Below are 22701 nucleotides of genomic sequence, written 5' to 3'. Positions count from 1 at the left end.
GGGCAGACAATGGTGAAAGCAGAACACAAACGTATGTTTTGTTATTTATTTTTACATTAATCTGTATGTTCCTCTTGTATTCATGTACACAGTACAAATAATGACATAGTAACAGCTGATCAGAATAATATCATAGACAAGTCTTCTTTTTGTAGAATGCAACAAAAACACACTGTTGGAAAATAAGGCAGACTTTTTTTTCCCCACTTTAATGCCAAAGCAGCATTTTATATTTTTTTAGGCAGGCAGGAAACATTGCATATATTTACTCCATATTTACTGCATGCAGCCAGCAGATGGCAGGCTTCCCGAGGTGATTGCTGGGGTTACTCCTATGCTTAGAATATTCTGAATAACCTATGGTGGGAATACAACTTATAGCCCCCAAACACCTTTAAAAGGGGGCTTTTTCTGCCTCTAAACAGCCCCTTCCTCTTTGAAATAACCAGCAATGCAGGGGGATTTTATGCTTTCCGCTGACCAATAAATTAAATATGTTTTCTTATTGATCACCAATGTCAGATAAAATTCTTCTACTGGCAGTCAATATAAGGAGACATTTTTCTCCCACCAGCCAATATAGGACGCTCTTCTCTGCCAAAAACATTCTTCTTGCCCCTGCCCATCAGTGTTACATATGCACTTACACTATAAAAGAGGATTTTAGTAGAAGATTGTTTTTTTTTATATCTATTACCATGTACATGATGCCATTACTGGTAGAAGGGACTATTCTATTTGTATCCAATAAGGCAAGCCCCCACACTGCTTAACCGTTAGTAGATTTAATAGTACATCCGGAGTTCAATGCTTAATGCTAGACAAGGCTAATAAATATGCAGGGCTCTTTCTGAAATCTATCTGCTTTTTGCTACATCCCAAATTCTTAGGAAACTTCTATCTAAATGAGTGAATTTACAAATTTTGATAATACAATCTTACCGAATTATAAAATTTATATGTTTCTGCTTGAAAAGGAAAATATTTCCAAATTGGCTTTAATTATTATCATTTATTTATAAAGCTCCAACATATTATGTAGCAATGTACAAAAACTAGGAGCTGCAGATGACAAACCTGTGTACAATAATACAGAGGAGGAGAGGACCCTGTCCAATCCAGCCTACAATCTAAGAAATCTATTGTAACACAAACTACTATATAGCATAGTGAAGTCCAAGGGTCTATTGAAATGGGTAAACTGTAACAGACGTGCCATATACTGGGACAAAGTACAATTTTATGATAAAATCTTAGTTATATTAAAGGGTAAGCTGAACAGATACCACTCTCCACCAAGAAACGCACAACAGGAGAGCTGCCATGGAGTTAGCTCCTGTTTCCCTGTTCTTGCTCCTTGTTTATTCTGCCATTGGTCCGGTAAGTAAATCAATGTTTCTTTATTTATAGAGTTAAAATAATTTATCCATCAACAAGTTGAAATCAACATATCAAATATAACATTTATGACATCCATAATTTACTGAATTTAAATTGATAGCCTAATCATTTGTTTTCGAAGTAATGTAATTGATTGTTGCTCATGTGTCATTAATACACTACATTTTTTGAACTTTATTTGAAGGCACATCTAGAATCAAGATATGATATTTGCCCGTTTAAATATATATGGGAAAATGATCTGTTGTATCTATACTTTACATGATTTTATTCACAATCTGCTTGTGGATGTCTAGGATGGGACTGGACATAATGCACATATCTGTGTGTAGAAATTATAGCAAGTCAGGCACATTGCCAATGCTAATACAGATCTGGACTTTCTGATATGACAAATTGTTAGTTTTTTTTTAATATATATATATATAAACATTGCTACTTAATGGTGTTTACTGACAAGTAAAGGTAATCGGGTAACAATGTTCCAGTCTTTAGTAGTTGATTGTTTAGTCTTATGTAGTTGTATTTTTTCAAAAACACTGAAATAATTGAAATAATTTGGATGATCAGAATACTAATTCAAAGGAAAACACTGCAAATCATGTAATTAATGTACTTTACTGGAACTTTGGGGTGTACATACTCAGAACTGATTACATTGAAAGAAAACTTAGTTGCCAGCACTCAGGGTTTTGCCATAATGTGCAAACTGCAAAAAATACCTTAGTTACCTTCCAATGTTCCTCTCCCCAGTATTATGAGAGAGGTTTCCAGAACCAAATCTCCTGACCTGTTTCACACAAAGGGCCTAATTTATTAAAGCTCCAAGACTGAAGAGGAGAAATTTTTATCAGTGAAGTTGGGTAATCCAGAAAATCTGAAATGGCATCTGGTCCAGGATTCAAAACATTTGCTAACAAATAGCAAATGACTTTGAAGAAATCCATTCCAGGTTTGCTGGATCACTCAGCTTCACTTATGAAAATGTATCCACTCCAGCCTTGGAGAGCTTTAATAAATCAGACCCATAGACTCAGATAGATTGCTTTACATATAGACTGTAGAACACTCAGCATCATCCACCCTCAGTCATATCATCCCTGGTGTGGTCCTTACATTCTTTGGATTTCAGTTCTTCAAACTATGAAGATTCAGTATCAGATTTGGGCATTCCCTAGGGTGGTCTGCATTTAAATCCAGTCTGCCAGAAGATACCCACTTCTCCAACACATAAAATTAACTAATATTATTTTTATATAACTTCATTAGTTACTTACAACTACTTTGTAGTCAAAGAGAAGTCACTTGCTGAAGGTGTAAGAATGATGAACCTTCTGCTGCCTAAATAGCAGTAGCAGTGGCTCACACAGTGGCTCATGTCCCTGACAAACTTTTGAAAAAGAACTAAGTATAGAACAAAGTTGTTAGACCAGAAGATTAGTTGAGTAACTTGTCTTAACCCAAAGTTATTGTTTTATTACTAGATTAGGCATTAGAGTTCCATGCCTGCTTCTTTATTAATGTTCTGTTGTATCGCTGGCTACCTCTGATGTCTTGATCTATTGTCTCTGTACATAATAAAAAAAAAAACATATTCCAGGACACTCGCCGGCCCTCCTACTTAAGAAAAATGCTTTTGGGCCACCACTCCGAGAAGCAGTAATGATCCTTGTCATGTGCAAAGTGAAAATAATAAAGCCAAAATGCCATGATAAAGATACTTTTTTAAAAAAGTAACAAATATTTTAGTCCAATCCAATGAGATTTGTAATCTGCAGTCACATGGCTAATAATAAACATGAATAATGAACTGAGGATATAATAAAGCGATTATATAAGTATCTCACACGAACAGGTCAAGTTAGGTTTATTTACCAGCAGCTATTAATTACATAGGATCAAGGTATGTAAAGCAAGTTTACATACTTTATATAATGTTTTATGTTACTGTAGGTAGTTTCAGGTTACAGCAGCAATAACCTTATCTGTTTATGAGCAATAAAAGGAACAATTAACGCAGTATGTTAGAGATAATGATATCTCATTTTTTGCATTCTGTAGCCCAAGCTTTGAGGTTCATTATAGCTGAACACCAGCTAAATACACACAATTCTGTTTAGTTAAAGTTGTGGTTTAGGTTTCTCTGGCAGAAAACCTGGTAAGGAACCTGACTTATGCTGTATTTATGAAATACATTGATGCCCTGTGATCTTCTCCAACTTGTGAATGAATACAGAAAGAATATTAGCAGACAAAGGATAATAATGGGGCCAATATGCAAAAAAAAAAAAAAAGCAATGGGCTTACTTCTTTTATTGCATGTAATCCCCTTCTGTCTCAACTTCTGTGCCACTCCTATTATCCTTAATACTGAAGTGATATAGCTATGTGTAAGAACCAAGTCTATCTGGTCAAAGCATAAGGTGCTGTCCCCCTGCTCTCATGTGACATTACCTGGGCCTGACAATTGACTGCCCAAGTATCTTAGTCTACGTCATAGGATTAAGGTAAGAGAATGCAATTCTCCTCCATATTTGGTGGTATTTTGCCTTGGCAGGGAGAAAAGAACATTAAAGAACATTAGAGGAAAGAACATTAGAAGAAAAGAACATTAAAGGCAGCGGGGGGAAGGTTGGGGTAGGAAATTGAGTGAACCTGGTAAATGGCTCTGCATAGGTAAAGTACATGTTTACTTTAGGTCCCCATGCAAATCTTGTATGAATATACAGGATACAAGATCAAATGTGTAAAAACTCACTGCAATATAGAATATCAGTAACAATTGGTCAAATTGTGATTCTGTACAGAAGAAATTGTTCTTTTCTGGTGCTTTAAACATGTAACCGCTGTTCCTTTAAATAGGTTGATCTGGGCCTGAACTTCAGCCAGCTGAAAAGTAATATATAATAAACCATAATAATAATATTCATTTATAGCTGAACACCAGGCAGTAAAGTCCCAACTCTGAAAACATTCAAACTTTATTAAGTGGTCATAATACAAGCTGTGTAAGTACCTAAATTTTATTAAGTATTATCCTATTGGAACATGTTAAAAGAAGCAGCACAAAGTTGCAATCAGGGGCAAACCGATAGGGTGATACAGTAGACTGGCACAGAACTCTTCAGTGAGTTGTAAATAAAGTGAAAGGAAAACTGTAGCACAGAACACACATATTCACTCAAACGGTAATCTGGATTTTGCTGGGTGGCAGATTCGTGTAAATTTTAGGATTAAAAATACATCTCCTATATATGTAAATTATGCCTACACTCAACTGTTTGCTTGGAGTTCAGCTTTAAGTTACTCAGACATGTACAGAAATTGTCTTCCAATTCAGAATCTCAAGCACTGACCACACATTTTTAATAGGATTCAGTGTTTTCCGAGGCCCTTTCATGTTCTGTGGCTTGATTCAGATCAGTGATTGGGAAGTGAATATTATTTCCAGGGACAGCAAGAAAACAACAAGTTTTAGGAAATCAGTGATGGCAGCCCTGTATATATAATCTCAGTACAAGTTTCCTTTATGCTGGTAATACCATCAGGAGAAATGAAAAAATAGAAATGTAAAGAACTAGATTTTTTCTTATGCATGATTGGATGGCCAAGGTCAGCAGATCTTCACCTCATTCACAAGTAATCATTTTCTTGCAACAACTTAAACTCTAAACTTTAGTAAATGAATCCCAATGTTATCTGCATATTTTCACATTTCTTTATCTTTTGTTTTCCAGACTTTTCAAGAGACTTTAGGTAAGTGTCAGCATTGTCAATACTTTGAAACAACTAGAATAAAGGAATTTCTGCACTGAATGTAGTTTTCTGCTTGTATGACATTTTCATGGCGTTTCTTACAGTTGATGTCGATGCTGGAAAAGACAATGACATTTTTGACATCAATCAAGGTTTGTTCTAACTACATATTTGTTTGTGTGTAAATATGTGAGCTGTAAAAAATAATACTCTCATTTTCTTTTTAAGCACAGGGACTAAATCTTTTCGAAGGAGACATTAAACTTGCTGTGAGTACACATTGTTTATTTGCAAATCAATTGTATTTACATAAAGCAGTCTTTGTGATATGCAGTGTAAAAAATCCCTAAAAAAAAAGTTTAAAATGATCAAAATGTGTACAACTGTATGTGGTATGATTTAAATAATATACATTATGTAATATAAAATAATTTGCAAATATATTACCAATCTAAAATGCAAATTTCACCAGTGCTACTATATCCCCCCAACTCTTGAAATTATCATATTTATTGCAAGTCACAGATTTTAACTGCTGTGCCACTTGCAGATGAAACCTAATATATTTTTGATTTTCAACTTATTATGTAAATCCTGACAAAAACATATATAGTGCTCTTTTATGTACAACGGTGTCCCCAATCTAAGGACACAACAGATATTATTGCTGTCTATGCACCCAGTTCACTCCAAAACATTGCATTGGCTTGCATTGAGTGAGAATGTAGATATGTTGCAATGTTTTGTAGGGCAATGCACAAAATAGCAATTTGTATCAACAAAATGCAATAAGCTTTTTTATCTAACACTTACCAGATGAAAAAAAGTAAATAAGGTGAGAAAACCCTATAAAATCACACCATATAACACAGTTAAATGTGTGTGTTGATGCATGTAAACGTGTGCGTCTTCTGTGTGTGTTTCTATGCCCTATATTGTGTATAAACTCTGAGGGTTGAAGGGTTTACCTTTAAATGAATAACTTGCTAACAGACCCAGGTACAATCTTTTCTGATAAACCTAATAACCATGTATTCTAGGCTTTAAACTAAGGAATACTAGGAATACCGTTTATAGTCCATTATAATTATCCAACAATGTTATTTAACACCTGCCATAAAAAATAAGCTATTTAGTGACTTGGCAATGTTTACACAAAAACCTTTAAAAAAAAGTGTGAGGAAAAAAACGAAGATATAAATGGACCATCATTACAAAGACGTATTGTTACCTATAGTTTGTACTACACATAAAGATACAACTTAAATATGGTAGCGGTATTATTATACTATTAAAAGTTCATTCACCATTCTACTGAACTGCCCATGACACATTTTGATGTGTTCATTTCTAATTCTGGTCCATTTCATCGCCTTTTAAACCTATTGATTTAGATATTGCTTTTCTGGGTTTAGGTCAACTGAAATATAGTTTCCAATTGCTTGTCCTAGGTTACTTTACATTGTCCATTGTTATTGATCTCTGTGAAGACATTTGATATTCTGTATACTAAATAAAAATGGCAATTGCTTAGATTGTTTAAAATGAATTTAAAAAATACATTAAATCATTTTTTGTATTTTCATGTAGCCAAATGAAAGAAACTCAATCATTGGTGACCAGTATCGGTGGCCCATACCAGTTCCATACTACTTAGAGGACAGCTTGGGTATGTTTTTAAACAACTTAGGTAGACATATATAAAAAATTTGTATTTAATTCAATCATATGTTCCTTCTGCAATAAAGGACTTGCCTGGTCGCATTCATTTTAGTTAAAGGGCCTACACATGCTTAACAGGTTTACTGTAAAAACTCTTTATTCCATGCTGGATTGTTAAAAATTTCTAGTTCAAAATGTATTATTTTTAATATCTAAAGAACTACAACAATTTGTATTGTATCATCAATTTTATGTAAGTTTGCCCTAAAATACAAGTATGTATTCCTTACAAAGACAAAAAATTAACTGCAAAAATAACTAAAGGGTACCAAAACAAAGCCCTATTTGTCCTAAAAATTGCCAACTAATAGGACCGCACTTGATGTATATATAGTAACCGGTCAAAAAGTTCATGTGTCCCTAGTTATTCATATTACCTCCTGCCCACTGCACAGTAATATTAGCAGATTCCTGTAATTACAGTAATTACTTTAAAAAGTAACAGATTTGGTAGTGAAGAATCAATCTAAATTGTAGAAATAGTCTAAAAAATCTAATCAAATATTATTTAAACTCAATATAACCTATGAGTTAAAACATTTCCTTCCGTTTCCTGTCCACATGATGTGAAAATACAATAATACTTTATTACTCTTTATTACTCAATAATACTTTATTACTCTATCAGAACATTCATGCATGATCCTGTAGACTAATAATTTTAATCATAAGACAACATTCATGAAATCTTCAGCAACAAAAAACTATCTTTTTTTTTCATTTTTTTTTAGACATTAATGCGAAAGCACTTGTTTTAGAAGCTTTTGAACGTTACCGGCTCAAATCTTGTATAGACTTCAAACCTTGGGAGGGAGAACCAAATTACATCTCAGTATTCAAGGAAAGTGGGTAAGAAATCTGTGAAGAGTAAAGTGTGGTGATAGCTCTGCTTTAAGTGTGGCTTGTAAGCCTTCTTTACGGTACAATGATAGATAACACACAAAAACTGATCTACACAACAAGTCTATTGTGGTTCTTATTTATCCAGGTCATTGTATGTCTAATAGTCAGTAGTTTTTTTCACATTCAGCTGAAGACATTTTATAGCTTTCCAGGAATGCTTCTCAGTTCTAAGAAACAGCCTGCCAGGCTATGAAATTATTTAAATGGATCTACATGACAAATCCCTTTTAAAATATCTGTAATTGGAATTCACCTTTTACAAGGAAGCTGACAAAAAAATGTACCCTTTTGCAATAGTTCAAAATACTTTCTGCACTGTAAGGTCTGTGCAAATGTGGAATCGGCTCCCTCAAGAAATAGTTTCAGCAACTACTATAGATTGCTTTATGAAAAAGTTGGATGATTTCTAGAAGCACAGAATATAACTGGGTATTAAGGCTTTAAAGTAAAAATAACAGTGACTGTTGATTCAGGGAACATCCGATTGCCTCATGGAATCAGGAAGGAATTTGTTTCCCCTGTTGAAGCAAATTGTACCAGGGTTTTTTGCCTTCCTCTGGACCAACTTTGTCATATAGGGTTTTATATCTGGGATATGTTTATTTCCCTAGTGGTTGAACTTGATGGACTTATGTCTTTTTTCAACCTAACCAACTATGTAACTCTTGTTGTTCTATAGTCAAATAGAAGCTGTTTTATATATACTCAGCATTTTCCTTTAATAATAATTAACTTGGTAGTCAAGAAAATGAAATAAGTGATAAGTCCAGCTCAGTAATCAGAAGTATTTTAAACCAATAAAAACATGAACACATCTCTAGAAATTATGACAACATTTCAAAAAGTGTAATTATACTGCTAAAAAGGTTGGTAAAAGGTATATTAAGACAGCTCATACACCGTTGACAGAGATCTGAATGTAAATACCAATCTAATCAACAGAAGATTCATTTTTTTTTTCAAAAAGTTCATACCAATGCACAAGATCCTATATTAAACAAGCATGTACCCAAACCTAATGGGTTATACAGAACAAGAGGATTTTTAATGTATATAAACTAAGTAATAAGTTAGTATTGTTAGAGGAAGGAGGGCATTCCTTTACACATCTGCCAATATTTCAATTTCAAGTGCACCTGAACTCAAAAAATTATTATTTGCCATGTTATAGAACAACTAAAAGTATTTATTATACCTAAGCCCCATAAAAACCAACCTTTTGTTCTACATACCTCCTAAAAAAACATGGGCATTATTGTGCATACAATTTCTTGACATGGTGATGCATGCAGAAAAAGTCACTTTATCCTCCAACTGAAGATTTGGTGATATTCTGCCTTTTGACTTAACAAGCACAGTTCCACAACTCTTCTGACCTAAAAAGGGGGCCGAATTAACGTTTACCTCATGCCAACAAATATGAAAGCTATATTTATATGGTAAAATTTTCAACTAGGTATTGCAGAATTAGAGGTCAGTAAAGGTAGTAGGGCTTCTAGAATCCTCTGAACACTTGTTACAAATTCCCAATTTAAACAAATGATCCTACCTAATATCCAATCGGATTTAGTTGGCAATTTTGTTAGTAAACGTTTCTTTTTTTAATAAGTTCCATATGGATTGCATGGGCAAACTGTCTTTTACAGACATTAACATCTTAGTGTCTAACCAGTCTACTAGGGTAGAAGGGTTCAGTACAAGCCAATGACCTACAAGGCAAAATATGAATCCACTACCAGTCCTAAGAATATATTTATATTTATAATGATGTAAAGCTGAAGTATTTATTCATTTACTTCTTTTTCTATAGATGTTGGTCCTATATTGGAAATTTACGTAGAGGAAAGCAACAGCTTTCACTTGGTAACAATTGTGACAGATTGGCTACGATCCAGCATGAGTTTCTCCATGCTCTGGGCTTCTGGCATGAACAGTCACGGTCTGACCGCGATGACTACGTCATAATTATGTGGGACAGAATCCGGAACGGTAAGAGCTCTTAATAATGCAACAAACAAAATAATAGGGTACTGATCTGACACTTTGCTCTTTAACATTAGTTTAAAAGTAACAATTTTAACACCCCATTGCCCAACCTCTGAATTCTTAGTGCCTTCTTTGTAGATTTTAGGCCCTAACAATCAGTGTTTTGCTTAATCTACGCTAATCATGGCCAGAGACAACTTGAGGTGAAGGATTCCTGAACTTTCCTGGTGGCCTTGTATCATGTGTCTTACAACACAAACAGGTTCTTGAGGGGGTGCACTGGAGTGACATACAAAATACATGGCTCCTTCATGAAATATAGTGTGAATAAAACACTATAAAACCACTATACTAACCACTAAAACACATAAAACAATAACGCGTCAATCCAGTCTCTGTACCCAAAGTCTCCTTTCAGCGACTCATTGGGACAGATTTAATAAAGTTCTCTGTGGCTGGAGAGGATACACTTTCATAAGTGAAGCTGGGTGATCCAACAATCCTGGAATGGTTTTCCTAAAAGTAATTTGTTATTTGTTAGCAAAAAGTTTAAATCCTGGACCAGATCTATCCCAGTTTTTCTGGATCATCCACTTATGAAAGTGTATCCTCTCCAGTCTTTGAGAGCTTTATTAAGTCAGGGCCACAGAAAACATGACTGATTTATGCACAGTTTTCATACTTAGGCATGCCACTTGGAGATGGTAACTGTTCCAAAAATGACTCACCAAATAGTGAGGACAAGTCAAAAAGTGTGTAAGTAACAAATGATGATGCTAGCCTGTTTTTTTTTACATCAAACTGGTCTTGCATTCCCACCTCAATGGGAAAGCAAACCCCACATGAAACAGCTCATATAAAAGGAAGAAGGATGTCAACTGTACTGGTCAATACATTTTGTGGATCTTAGCAGCATCTTAAACTGATGCCAGCAAGACAACTTTAAAGGGCGTTGGCACAGGTCTTTACAGAGGATTTATGTCACTGCTACAAGGAATGACTGCTGCAGTATAAAACACTGCACCATTACCAAATTAGCAGTCTATTTCCTACTCTGGGTAGGGTGAGCAATAAAAACATTGATTTATGATCTTCTGGAGTGAGCACATTTACAGCATTCTTGAAACTGGAAGTGCTATACATGTACAGCCAATCTAAGATCAAAATGATGAATGAATTTGAAGAGACTAATCCGGATTTTTGTTGTTTTTGTTGTTATTTTTGGGTAGATAAATTTTCTCTGTGTTTTCCCCCAATAGAACAATGGCAGTAAAAAATAAATAAACTAACAGAGGTTTTTACCTTCCTGAATTCACTTTTAAAAAAGAGAATGCTATGCTTTGTACTTCAGGATTTTTTCCATGGCTTGTAAAGTTTTACAGTTCCACAGAAGTATGAGTTTGACAAATGACATTGTCCTTCCTTTCACAGGAACACAAAACAATTTCAATACTTATAATGATACGCGGTCCACCGCCCTAAATGTCCCATATGATTACACGTCGGTTATGCATTATGGTAAGACAGCCTTCCAGATTGGCAGCGAACCCACCATTGTAACTCGGATAGCAGCGTTTAGTGATGTCATTGGGCAAAGGATGGATTTCAGTGACTATGATCTTGAAAAGCTTAATCGTTTGTATAACTGTAGTAAGTATCTAACCTCAAGTTTTACTTTTTTTTTCTCATTTCCTGCTGAACTGCTATATATCTGACTTCACAGATGATTGCTAAAACAGACCTTTGGCCTATTCTCAACATGTCCTAATTTTATCCTTAATTTAGCCATATAATAAAATTGCATATACTTTTTTGTGCAAATCAACACTCCCAATCAATACACATTTTATGTATTATTACTCTGCTTTTTTGTTTCTTGTCAGGCCCAGAATAATATAGTACATGTAGATTTCTGGGATATATCCCAAAGAGGTGGGGGCGCATGCTCAGCATATAATTAGGCGTAAGATGAGCATGTATGGTACAGTAGATGTACATGTGTAGAAAATGACAATGCAATAAGGCACTGACATGATGAGTGAGAATCAAATATGTTTTCACTGTTTTACTTGCCAAATCTTCAAATCTGTGCAGCCAGGTTTCTTATTTACACAATCCACCCTACCACACAGCAATATCACTCTACTACATCCTTGTTCAACTTTACTACTTCCTTATGTCTCATGGATCACCTTCTGCTTATTTAATAGTGGTGATTATACTGATTTATAGTCCAAAGACCAAGCTGGAGACAGCAAAGTGACATAGGAAGCTGAAATTCTAAAAGAGGAAATAGAGTTGTAATTTACTTGGCTGTGCTGGGTAGTAGATGTGAGTTAATCCTGGGTCATTGTTTATATCTGTCCTTCATTTGCTACCCCTAAATAATGTACATAGCTACATAATATGTTAGTACTATAAAAATATAGTTTATTAAATAAAATAATATTATACAAAATGTCTATTTATAATAACGTAGAACAACATAGTGCAAAGTGAAACCAATCTGGTTTCGGTTTAATGTTGTTATTACGGACATAGAAATTTCCATTTAGCATTGTATTATAATAAACACAATTTACCTAATTGCAAAAGCAGCTTGAAACAGTTTAGTGCTAGCTATTTTGCTACCTTGGAAAGAATTGGGAGGGTTACAATTGTACTATATACGGCTCTGTTTTCCCTCACTTGTTGCTGAAAAAAGTTTTTCCAGATAGGAAGTCAAGGGTCAAGTCCTCCATTTAGTCTTCCAACTGTCTCCAACATTGATGAATGAATGACCAATAGTTTCAGTTGTTACCATCTATATGCTTGTCTCTAATATTATTACCAAAACTGTGTTTTTTCTGTTTAGCTAACTTTCTCACATTCCTGGACACATGTGATTTTGAGTACAATAACATCTGTGGAATGATACAAGGTACAGGAGATAATGCAGACTGGGAACACGTCCTTCAAATCCCCACAGGACCCAGCAATGATCACACTAACTTGGGAAAATGCAAAGGTAAGCAGCATCTTATCACATAACTTCATTTATTGATGCATTTTATTTTATTGGCGGCATGTTATCCATTTGGAATTCCTGTAAGTTATTACCTGCTTATATTAGACAAATCTAAAATGACACAGCAAACACCAACAGGGCAAAGTATAACTTTAAACCAATTCACATGCTGTTTAACTCAACTCACGAAATGCTCTATATATGTGTATATATATGTCCAATACACACGCACTTTGGCATAACACATTGCGCTGCAGTCTATAGGCAATACTTTTTATTTTTGCATACAGTAGGGGATTAGGACCCCGATCAGTTTATGTTTTTTATTTTTTTTCCCATTTATGATCTATTTGGGAGATTGCACTTCCTGCCCCACAGACACAACATCTATCACTAAAATAGATGTCCACAAGATTTGCTTTTACAACCTGTGCTGGTAACTATATATTTAATCATATAATTGTAATTTTCCACTGACTTTTTTATGTCAACTCTATGAACCCGGAACACAGTCAACAATATGCTGATTGGTAAAATAATACAATAGATAATTATTTCATGCTTTATTGAAAACTAAAAGAAAAAGTTTAACCCATACAAACACTTTAAGGCATCAGGACCTATTCCCTATTGTTTGTCTTGATTGTTTTCTGTACCCTGAATGAACCACCTTCATTATCTAAAATGATATATTTAAATATTTAAAATAAATGTTTTTGTATCCCCAAACAGACAGTGGTTATTTCATGCACTTCAGCACCCGGACACTAAATCCAGGAAATTCAGGACTTTTGGAAAGTCGTATTTTTTACCCAAAGAGAGGATTTCAGTGCCTGGAATTCTTTTATTTCCACAACGGCCATGAAAGTGACCAACTGAATATTTGGATCAGAGAATACACTGACGCCTCTCCGAATGGCACACTGAAATTTATCACCACAGCTGACAGTGAGTGTTACCTAAACATGCTTTACATATGTCAAAGGTTCATAAGAGATGTTGATGCAAATCATTTACTTTCCATACCATCCTATGTTACTATAAATGAAGAATAACACATATTCTAAAGACAAACCTTGGAGATACTTTGTACATATTTTATCTTGATCTTTTCCTGTCCACTATATTCAGTTAATGAGACTTGAAAGCCATTGAATATTCTTTTGCCTAGACATACTTCTAATGTAAAAGCCCAAATTCCTATGTAGACACCCATGACTCCAGATCCATGGATTACAGAAGTCATATAAAAAAACTCTATGTAATATGTTGACATTTTCCAAGAAAATTATAATTTGGTGGCATCTACAGAAATAAGATACCAAAGAAGGATGTTCAACCTTATCTTCAATAGTGTGCATAAAGTATTTATTCTTGTATAATAGAAAATGAAAAAAAATGATGAAGGGGTGAGGAGGGGAAAAAGAAGAGACCATGGGCTGCTAGTAAGAAGTAGTGTAGAATGGGAACCCATTTCCCAGTAAGAATATTAGCAGGTAAATACGTGCTGTGAAAGAGCTCATTTTTATTGATCAGGATGCAGCTGCTGTTTTGATTTTAGAAATGTAACAGTCAAATTGGGGCTTTTACAGAAACCTATGATGTGCAGCAATCGATAGTGCAGCCAGCAAACAGGATTTATTGAAACAATTGTAATAGAGGTGTAGGGGAGGACATGTCGTGTTGATTAAACAATGCTATAGCAAGGAATTTTGGAATGATAAGGCATGTGATACAGTGGATAAAGGTGAGGACTGGAGACCAAAACCTGCTTTCTGTCAGAATCACCAGGAATTCTGTCTGTCACACCTCTCTGAATGCAACCCCTATAGCATAAAAGGTGGCATCTGCAGGTTGGGTTTTGAGTCTGAATCACATATCAAGGCAGGAGTTCAGAAAAGTTCAGATTTTAATTTCAGAAATTACCTCTGCTTATATAGAGAATTTTATGGGAAGATGTTGTTAACCCCTGAAAACGTTTATAAATCTGCCCCTTTGTTGTTTCAATTGATGTGGACAAATAAGGGGGAGTATCAGGTCTGGGCTTGTAGGTGACAATCAAACTTATCTGTAAAAATTGAAGATGGTCCTCAGCTGGGAGCTCATGCTTGGAGATCAGATATTAGGCTTTCAATCTCCTGACCTTTGATAACATCATCTATTCTCAGGAACATTTTATTCTTCTGAAATCATTCAGAACTATCCCCTGTAGCAAAATCTACATTTCCTATAGGGGAGTGAGGGGTGCATAGGACTTCATTTTTTGAGCTTCGATCACAGATAGAAAGTAGATTAGAGTGGAACAAGAAATGTTGGATTTATTCTTGGGTGTCACCCACATGATGACCTCTATACTTATTCAGGGGAAGGCCAGTGCTCTATCTAAACCCATCAGGGCCTATGATTGGGTAAGAAATTGACCATCTTGAGAAAAAAGCGTGTTTTTGCTAACCCTAGGACTTTTGTTTCCTAAGAAGAACTTTAGGATCTGGTTTTGAGTGGTAGGTACAACCAACCACAAGACTGGGATCATGAGAGTCTGAAAAAGAAAAGACTACTCAAATAAAACATATTCATTTTTACAATCACTGTCCTGGCAAACCACAACAGAGGCAAAAGAAGACCATCCTATCCTTATGGGGCTTAGTGATTATGTGGATTCCTAAATATGGGATGACATTATTGTTATAAGTAAAGTCAGTTTTTAATAGCGGTAAAGGCCCCTGGGAACATTTATTGCAGCCCATTTATTCATGTGGAGTTCTAATACTGTGATGAAAGTGTTAGGGTAGTAAAGTGGGTTTGGAAGGGTGGTTGAGGGGGAGTAAATATACATTGGAAAACATTATGAATTTATTTTTTTTCTAATTCAATTCCAGAATAGTTAACCATCTAGGTCAGCATTATTACTTATTATTTTTTTTTAATGGTGTAAACCTTATTTACAGTACAGTAAGATTGTTACACTCCATATTGTCGTAGCCATGTCTATCAGTATGTTTGTGTGTATATGTTTCTTTCTGTGATTTATGTCATGATTTAAGTTTAAATAATGATTGAAATTATGTAGAATTAAGAGAATACACAGGATACGTCCAATATAAGAAAGTTCAGTATATTTCTACACTTTTTTTTCAGCTCAGCCCGCAGACTACTGGCAGCTGTATTATGTACCTCTGTCCGCAAACACAAAATTCCGTGTGGTCTTTCAAGGAGTTAAAGGAAATGGAAATTCCAATGGAGGCTTTTCAATTGATGACATAAATTTTTCTGAGGCAAAATGCCCACATTTTATCTGGCATATCCGAAACTTTTCAGACCAGCTTAATAATGTAACTACTACGCTCTATAGTCCTCCCTTTTATTCCAAAGATGGGTATGCTTTCCAGGTGCAGCTAAGAGCAAGTAACTCTACAGAAAAGTTCCACGACCTGGGAATTTTTTTCCATCTTATTTCTGGAGCTAATGACAACCAACTACAGTGGCCTTGTTCTCTAAGACAAGCATCCATGACCCTCATGGATCAGAACCCAGATATTAGGAAGCGTATGTCAAATCTAAGGAGCATCACCACAGATCCCTACCAACTAAAAGGTAAAGAAAGTTTGCAAACCATGTTTGCAATGTATTTTTTATTATTAACTGATATTATTCTAAAAACCTAAATGTCATGTGATGGCTTTGTAAATATCTGAGCCTTTAAACCTTGAAAGCATAAATATAAAGATTTATTGGCTGTAATCAAATCAGAATTCAGTGTATGTTTTGTTATTTTTTTTTAGATAATACAACATATTTCTGGGATAAACCTGAGATAGTAGGAGACAGTGCTACCTTCCCTAATGGAACAACGTTTTTCCGTGGACCTGGATTTGGAACTACAGCATATATCACACATGACAGAGTTCATAGCAGAGATTTTCTAAAAGGAGAGGATGCATTCCTTCTTATTTCGGTAGAAGGTAGGTAGCATCATTTAGCACCAGATGTGTGTGTGCGTTTATTAAAGAAATGCACGTATCAGTATGTTTTGTATTCTTTATTTATTTCTATAAATGTGTGTGATTCTTTGTTTATAGAAATAAAGGTATGTTCATATCCTAAGTACTGCAACTATGTGTACAGATCTAGAATATTTATATTACACAATAACTACAAAAACTGTTTAAATTCTGAGAAAGGCATTAATATTTATTGTATGAAAATGCAAATGTCAGCTTTTCTAATATAATAAATGATCCTTATAGTGTTCAGTTGAATCTGAAGTTGGAACATGAGATAAAATACTTAAAACAAAAAAGGTAACAATATTATTTGAACATTGTATGTGTAGGCAAAGCCTGTGTTTGTTTTTACAATAACCTTTGTAAGTACTACAACACTATCATTGTGAACAACCCTGCCTTGAGCATTTATTTTGACCTGTATTATGTATAGTAGAGAAGCACCAGTACTACATTTAGATACACACTGAGCTATAGGTGAATTATGGGATTCAAAAAGAGAAAAGAGAAAACGCATGGACTCCAGCAGGGAATATGTTTTTGTTTGTACACAGTGAAAATTACCATATCAATTATTTCCATGATATGACCCTTAATATGGTAACTGTCACCTGTACATTAATGAATGTTTAGTATTTAAAGAGATCTACAGCCAAAACATTGATAGGAATCTAAACAAAAAGTCTTACATTCTTTCCATAATGTAATTATTATTATCCTCACTACCCCTTCAACTCCTATCCCAATGACAGTGGTCAACAGACTGGTATTGAGGAGAAATCTCCCTAAGAGAGAATTGTCACAATGGGTCTGATTTATTAGAGCTCTCCAAGACTGCAGAGGATAGACTCTCATGAGAGAACCTGGGTGATCTAGCTGGATCACCCAGGTTCTTCCATGATAGTCTATCTTCTCCAGTCCTGGAGTCCTGGAGAGCTCTAATAAATGAGGCCCATTATCTCAATCGCACATGGGACTGGAAATAGACCCAAATCATTGAGTGCTCTGGAAACTGTAAGAAACACACATTTTTTGTTTGCCATTAAATCCAGGGATTTTAACACCAGAATCTTATAATAAAATCATAAAAATTGAATTCAAAATATTGATAATTAATTTACATTAAAATAAGTACAAAATTATATAACAATTTATATTTTTAGTTGCCATAAACAGTATGTATCTAGTGTAATAATACAGATTTGGGGCTCCCAAGGCAACTGGTTATATAAATTCAGTATCTCTTACTATTATTTCAAAAACACACATTCATCTTTTTCCTTTCCTAGAAGTTTTTTTTCAACACGTTTCACAGCAATAAAATGATGTAGTTTGCAACAAAGATGATTTAGATGTATGTAACATGCTTGGTTGGCCCTTGTTATGCTTGTTGGAGCATTAGGCAGAGGAATCTAAAAGTGCCACCTTTATAATGTTTCCTTGGTTTTAGAAATGAGAACTGGAAAGTAAGCACTGTTTAAGTTACGGGATGAAGAGGGCTTTAAGGACCTCATCAATTGCATGATGTTCATTCATAGTCCAGGGGGACTGAGATTTCTGCTGATTTTAAGATTCTCATCAATGGTGGTAAACTGTAAAGAAATAGCAAACTTGAGTAAAGCACAGGAGTGACAAACAGAATGATATTTTTTTGGACAGATAAACAAATACATATACATAGGCTTGTCTTGTTAATTTTATGTTTAAATTTCTTATAATAAATGTCTGATTTTAACAGATGTAACACATCTAAATACAACTCAGCCAGTGCCTCCAGCTACTACTACTGCCTCAGCCACCACAGGACCACCGGGATCAGCAACTACAACCACTACAAGACCACCGGGATCAGCAACTACAACCACTACAAGACCACCAGGATCAGCAACTACAACCACTACAAGACCAATGCCTGTACCTACAACAGCACCAAATCCAGGAAATGATGCCTGTGCAAATTATCTTTGTAAAAATGATGGCGTCTGTACCATTGAAAACACCAAGCCTGTCTGCAGGTAAAATTGATCTAAATTATAGTTTGCATATAGTTTGTCTTTACCAGCTCCCTCAAGATGGTATGAATGTTGCTATTCTCTAATGCTTAGATTACATAGTTTTTTCTATGATTTGTAGAATTCATTAGGGATGCATAATCTGGTTTTGTACTGACTGTAGCACGTGAAATGCCAGACAAGTCTTGTGGTGACACAAGTGGGACCAGTGAAAGAAATCAGAAATCCCAGTGAGGGGTCAGCATCCGACATTTGTAGAAGTGTTGAATGTAGATCAGTTAGCAAGTCTGTCTGCTCAATGCATAGAGAAGTAGAACAAGTGAGGATTTGCTTGCTTTGGAGGGAATTCCTGACAAAAAGATGAACTCATGGTGAACTCATTGTAAAGAATGTTCATTTCCTGACTATAAAACTGATCAATTTACTCAGACCTGAAACAAGCTGAACACCTGAACTTCATACTCTTCAGGGGTTCAGAAGGTATTATCGCCAAGGATCAAAACACCAACCAGGCAAGCTGTATATTTTAGAACCAGACTGGAAATGGCAGTTTATATAGTCTCTCAATAATCAACTTTGAGCCTTGAGAGCTTTCCATTACAAATATTCATACCTATAACAAATATGCAGAACAGAAAAGTAAAAATAGCAAGTTTTAAATTCTGTAGATTTGTTCCAATGACCCAAACGATTGCAAAACCAAAATCAGGGAAGTCAGCAATGAGAGTGTTCTCATTTTACGACCAGTGTTATTTAACATGATATACAGGTTATTAACACAGGCTTATCAAACCATTGCTGCCTTTGGTCTCTAAAGAATTACTGTTCTCATTATCAGTTAGGTTTTATATGGTCCTTCAGTTTCACAAATAGCAATTCTAACACTTGTGAAGCAACTTTTCTGTCTGTTCATCCGAACTTTTTAGTGCCCTAAATTATATTTGTAGGCTATATCACACTATTAAATGTCATGTTGAATGTCCAGTTTAAATCAGCTGAATGCAATTCAGGAGCATCAAAACACAATACATTTAAAGTCTCACCATCACCAAAAAAATGATGCCTTGCCAGCATGCTGCAGAATGGAACCCATGCTCTGTGTGTGAATGTAGTAGTCTCTATGCAGAGGTCCAAAAGTATCCCCTGCTGGGTAAGATTTACATTTCTGCCAATAGCAAAATAAAGGCTCCCTGCTATTTGCAGAGCTCTAGCTCTGATAAAATCGGTAGCATGTTTTAAATCATGTATTGATGCCCCTTGGTATGTATCTGGTTTTTATTGAAAGTTTAGTTCTACTTTGAGGGAAAACTTTGAATAAGGGTTAAAATCCCTGTTACATGTGTTGCTCTGGTTTTTATTGCATTGTCACTTCTTGCTTAGCTTTCTCTTTCTAACATTGTGATCATTTTTTTACAAGGACAGACGAATAAAGGATGAAATTGCTGTAATAAATAGATTCCATTTTTTTTTTAGTAGAAAATGTGGGACCTATGTTTTTTTTTACAGCTGTCCTGTCTCTTATTGGACAATAACATTAACTAACTTACTTTCCCATGAAAAGCATTGTCATAGAGGCAATACAAAAGAGAAAATCTCCCTAAGAGGGCCACACACCGAAACATGGGCCTAACTGAGAATAGAATCCACCCATAAAATAAAATAAATTGGCTGGAGGTACACTTAAAGTCTGCTTAGAATTTTCTAATTGCCACATATAAAACGACATATGTTGTGATAACAAATAACCAGAAGTAATTTCTCCATTAGGTGTAAAGTTACTAAAGACTGGTGGTACGTGGGAGAAAGATGTGAAACCAAAGTTTCCAGCCAGGACACAATGGTGATTGCCGTGTCATCTTCAGTCACCATATTTGTCGTCATGTTAGGAGTCACACTCGTCAGTGTGTACTGCTTGAAGAAGAAGCATAAAAAACAAATTGCAAGTTTTGATGATTTGGTAAGTACAAAGTGTAGCTGATATAAAAATCTGTAATCTTTTCTGTATTTAAAGCCAAGAATTGTCTACAAAATATTAACAGACAAAATCATGTTAATCATGAGTGACTACCAGTTATCAAACTGGAGGACACTCACTTTTCAGCTGATACCACATATTATGGTGATTTGGTTTATTCTCTATTACTAATAATAAACTCTCCCAGCGTTGACATTTATATGTAGGGATACCTTTTATTTTCTAGTTTAGGGAAGTGTATTGACATCTAAAAGGGAAAATCAAGACATTGCCCTTGACTTTGATATAAAAATTGCTAGCATCAGACATGGGGTGAACAGAAATTCCACATTATAGTCCCACTTCATTTGTACAGATCCATGAGACAATATTGGGACCAAGTGGTCCTTTAGTTCTGAGCTCATGCCAGACGTATTTTGGGTTGGATAAACACACATCCATTCTTCAGGAAGTAAAAGCATAACTGTAGGGTATGTAGTTATATCTAACCCTTGTGCCATATGTTCACATGGTACATATCAAGGGTCCTGTATTTCCTCTACATCCTCTAAAACCTGTAGACATAACAAAACTCTTGCAAAACAATCCTTTTGCCAGTATTCAGATATTTCCTCTTCAAATTCAGCTAATGAGTAATCTTCATGGCATCACATAATATAAAACTTTGCAATATGAATATCAATGCAGGCCAATTGGAAACTCGCCCATTTAGATTGATATTAGCAAAACCAGTCAAGGTACACTGGGTGAGTAATAGGATGTCTTCCAATTCCCCAAGATCAGCTGTGATACCAAGCTGTGCATGCTGGTTTTTATCACCCATTTAATTGAATAAGCCCCAAAAAGATGTTTTGCTTTAGTTTGGATAATGCTATCAGTTTTAATTATACCAGAACACTATTATATGGAAACTTTTATGAGAATTTGTTAGTTAACCCTTTGATTGAGTACTGGTTTGCTAAAGTTTTTAGCAATATCAATGTGAGCAGCTTACGTGTTACCAAGCTAATAAGTATAATCCAAATCCTGTCTTTCAGAAAACTTCCCTGTGAGTTTCTTCCATGATGGAGCATTGGCAGAATGCATGGCTTCACTTGCAGACTATTAATACTAAACTCCAAGTAAAGTAAACTTCTCATGAAGGAATATGGAAGCAGCCATAGTAACAAGCTACCAAAGTCCCATTCAGATTTATGCATTTTGCTGCACTGGCTATTACAGTTCTGCAGTGGGCCACATGGCATGTATTGTGGTGTGTTGAATATAAAAAAAAAGTGCCCTAATGTACCTATACATAAACGTGTCAATAGCACATTTTCTAGCAGTATACAAAAATATAAATACGTATGTATTTTTCCTGTGAATTTACCTGCTTGGATACTGTTCAGCTTTTATCACCAAATAAAGTGGAGATAAATCTGTATCACTGTATGCTTTTTCCATTATATATTAGTGATATTTCACCATTTTATTTATATAATCAGAATGAAAGTTACAAAAAATAAAAATGCCTAACCACCATGACATACTAATTTTCATTTCAACATCATTTGACACTAGAAAGGCAGCCACTGTCGCTCAAGTCAGCCTGTAAACAAGCAGAAGATCCAAACAATAATAAAAACAGTGGCTGTGCTGGCATCTTCTTGATAGGGCTAGTAACATGTAGCAATACTTTTCATTGAATGCCCCTGTTATCACCCCATCAGCTTGGAGACCAAAAGCAGGAAAATTGCTCCTGCCATATAGATCCATCTTCATCCATCACTTGAATAGGAGTGGTTGGGAGTGCAGTTCAGCTAACAGCAGAACTCTGAGGCTCAAAGTGGGTTTGATCTGTCTCTAAGGAACAATATTCTTCAGGCCTTGAATAAATCATAAAGTAAAAAAAAAAAAAAAAAAAGAGTGAAGGCAGCTATTGTGTGGTTTAAATTC

General features: G+C 35.1%; 1 protein-coding gene across 1 annotated transcript; it reads left to right on the top strand.

Moving 5' to 3' along the window:
* The first annotated feature begins 1237 nt into the window (after nucleotides 1-1237).
* On the top strand, nucleotides 1238-22189 carry LOC140330813 (meprin A subunit beta-like). The gene is made up of 15 exons (XM_072411275.1): nucleotides 1238-1380; nucleotides 5139-5157; nucleotides 5262-5309; nucleotides 5386-5426; nucleotides 6748-6826; nucleotides 7611-7728; nucleotides 9593-9771; nucleotides 11200-11418; nucleotides 12623-12775; nucleotides 13508-13723; nucleotides 15914-16369; nucleotides 16558-16737; nucleotides 18518-18794; nucleotides 20559-20748; nucleotides 21804-22189. The coding sequence occupies exons 1-15, from the start codon at nucleotides 1324-1326 to the stop codon at nucleotides 21816-21818; spliced, it is 2247 nt and encodes a 748-aa protein (XP_072267376.1). The 5' UTR covers nucleotides 1238-1323; the 3' UTR covers nucleotides 21819-22189.
* The last annotated feature ends 512 nt before the right edge of the window (nucleotides 22190-22701 follow it).

The sequence above is a fragment of the Pyxicephalus adspersus genome, chromosome 5 (assembly GCF_032062135.1).
Source record: "Pyxicephalus adspersus chromosome 5, UCB_Pads_2.0, whole genome shotgun sequence".
NCBI classification, from domain to species: Eukaryota; Metazoa; Chordata; class Amphibia; order Anura; family Pyxicephalidae; genus Pyxicephalus; species Pyxicephalus adspersus.
The sequence above is the reverse complement of the archived record's forward strand: the minus strand, read 5'-3'. Positions and strand labels throughout refer to the sequence as shown.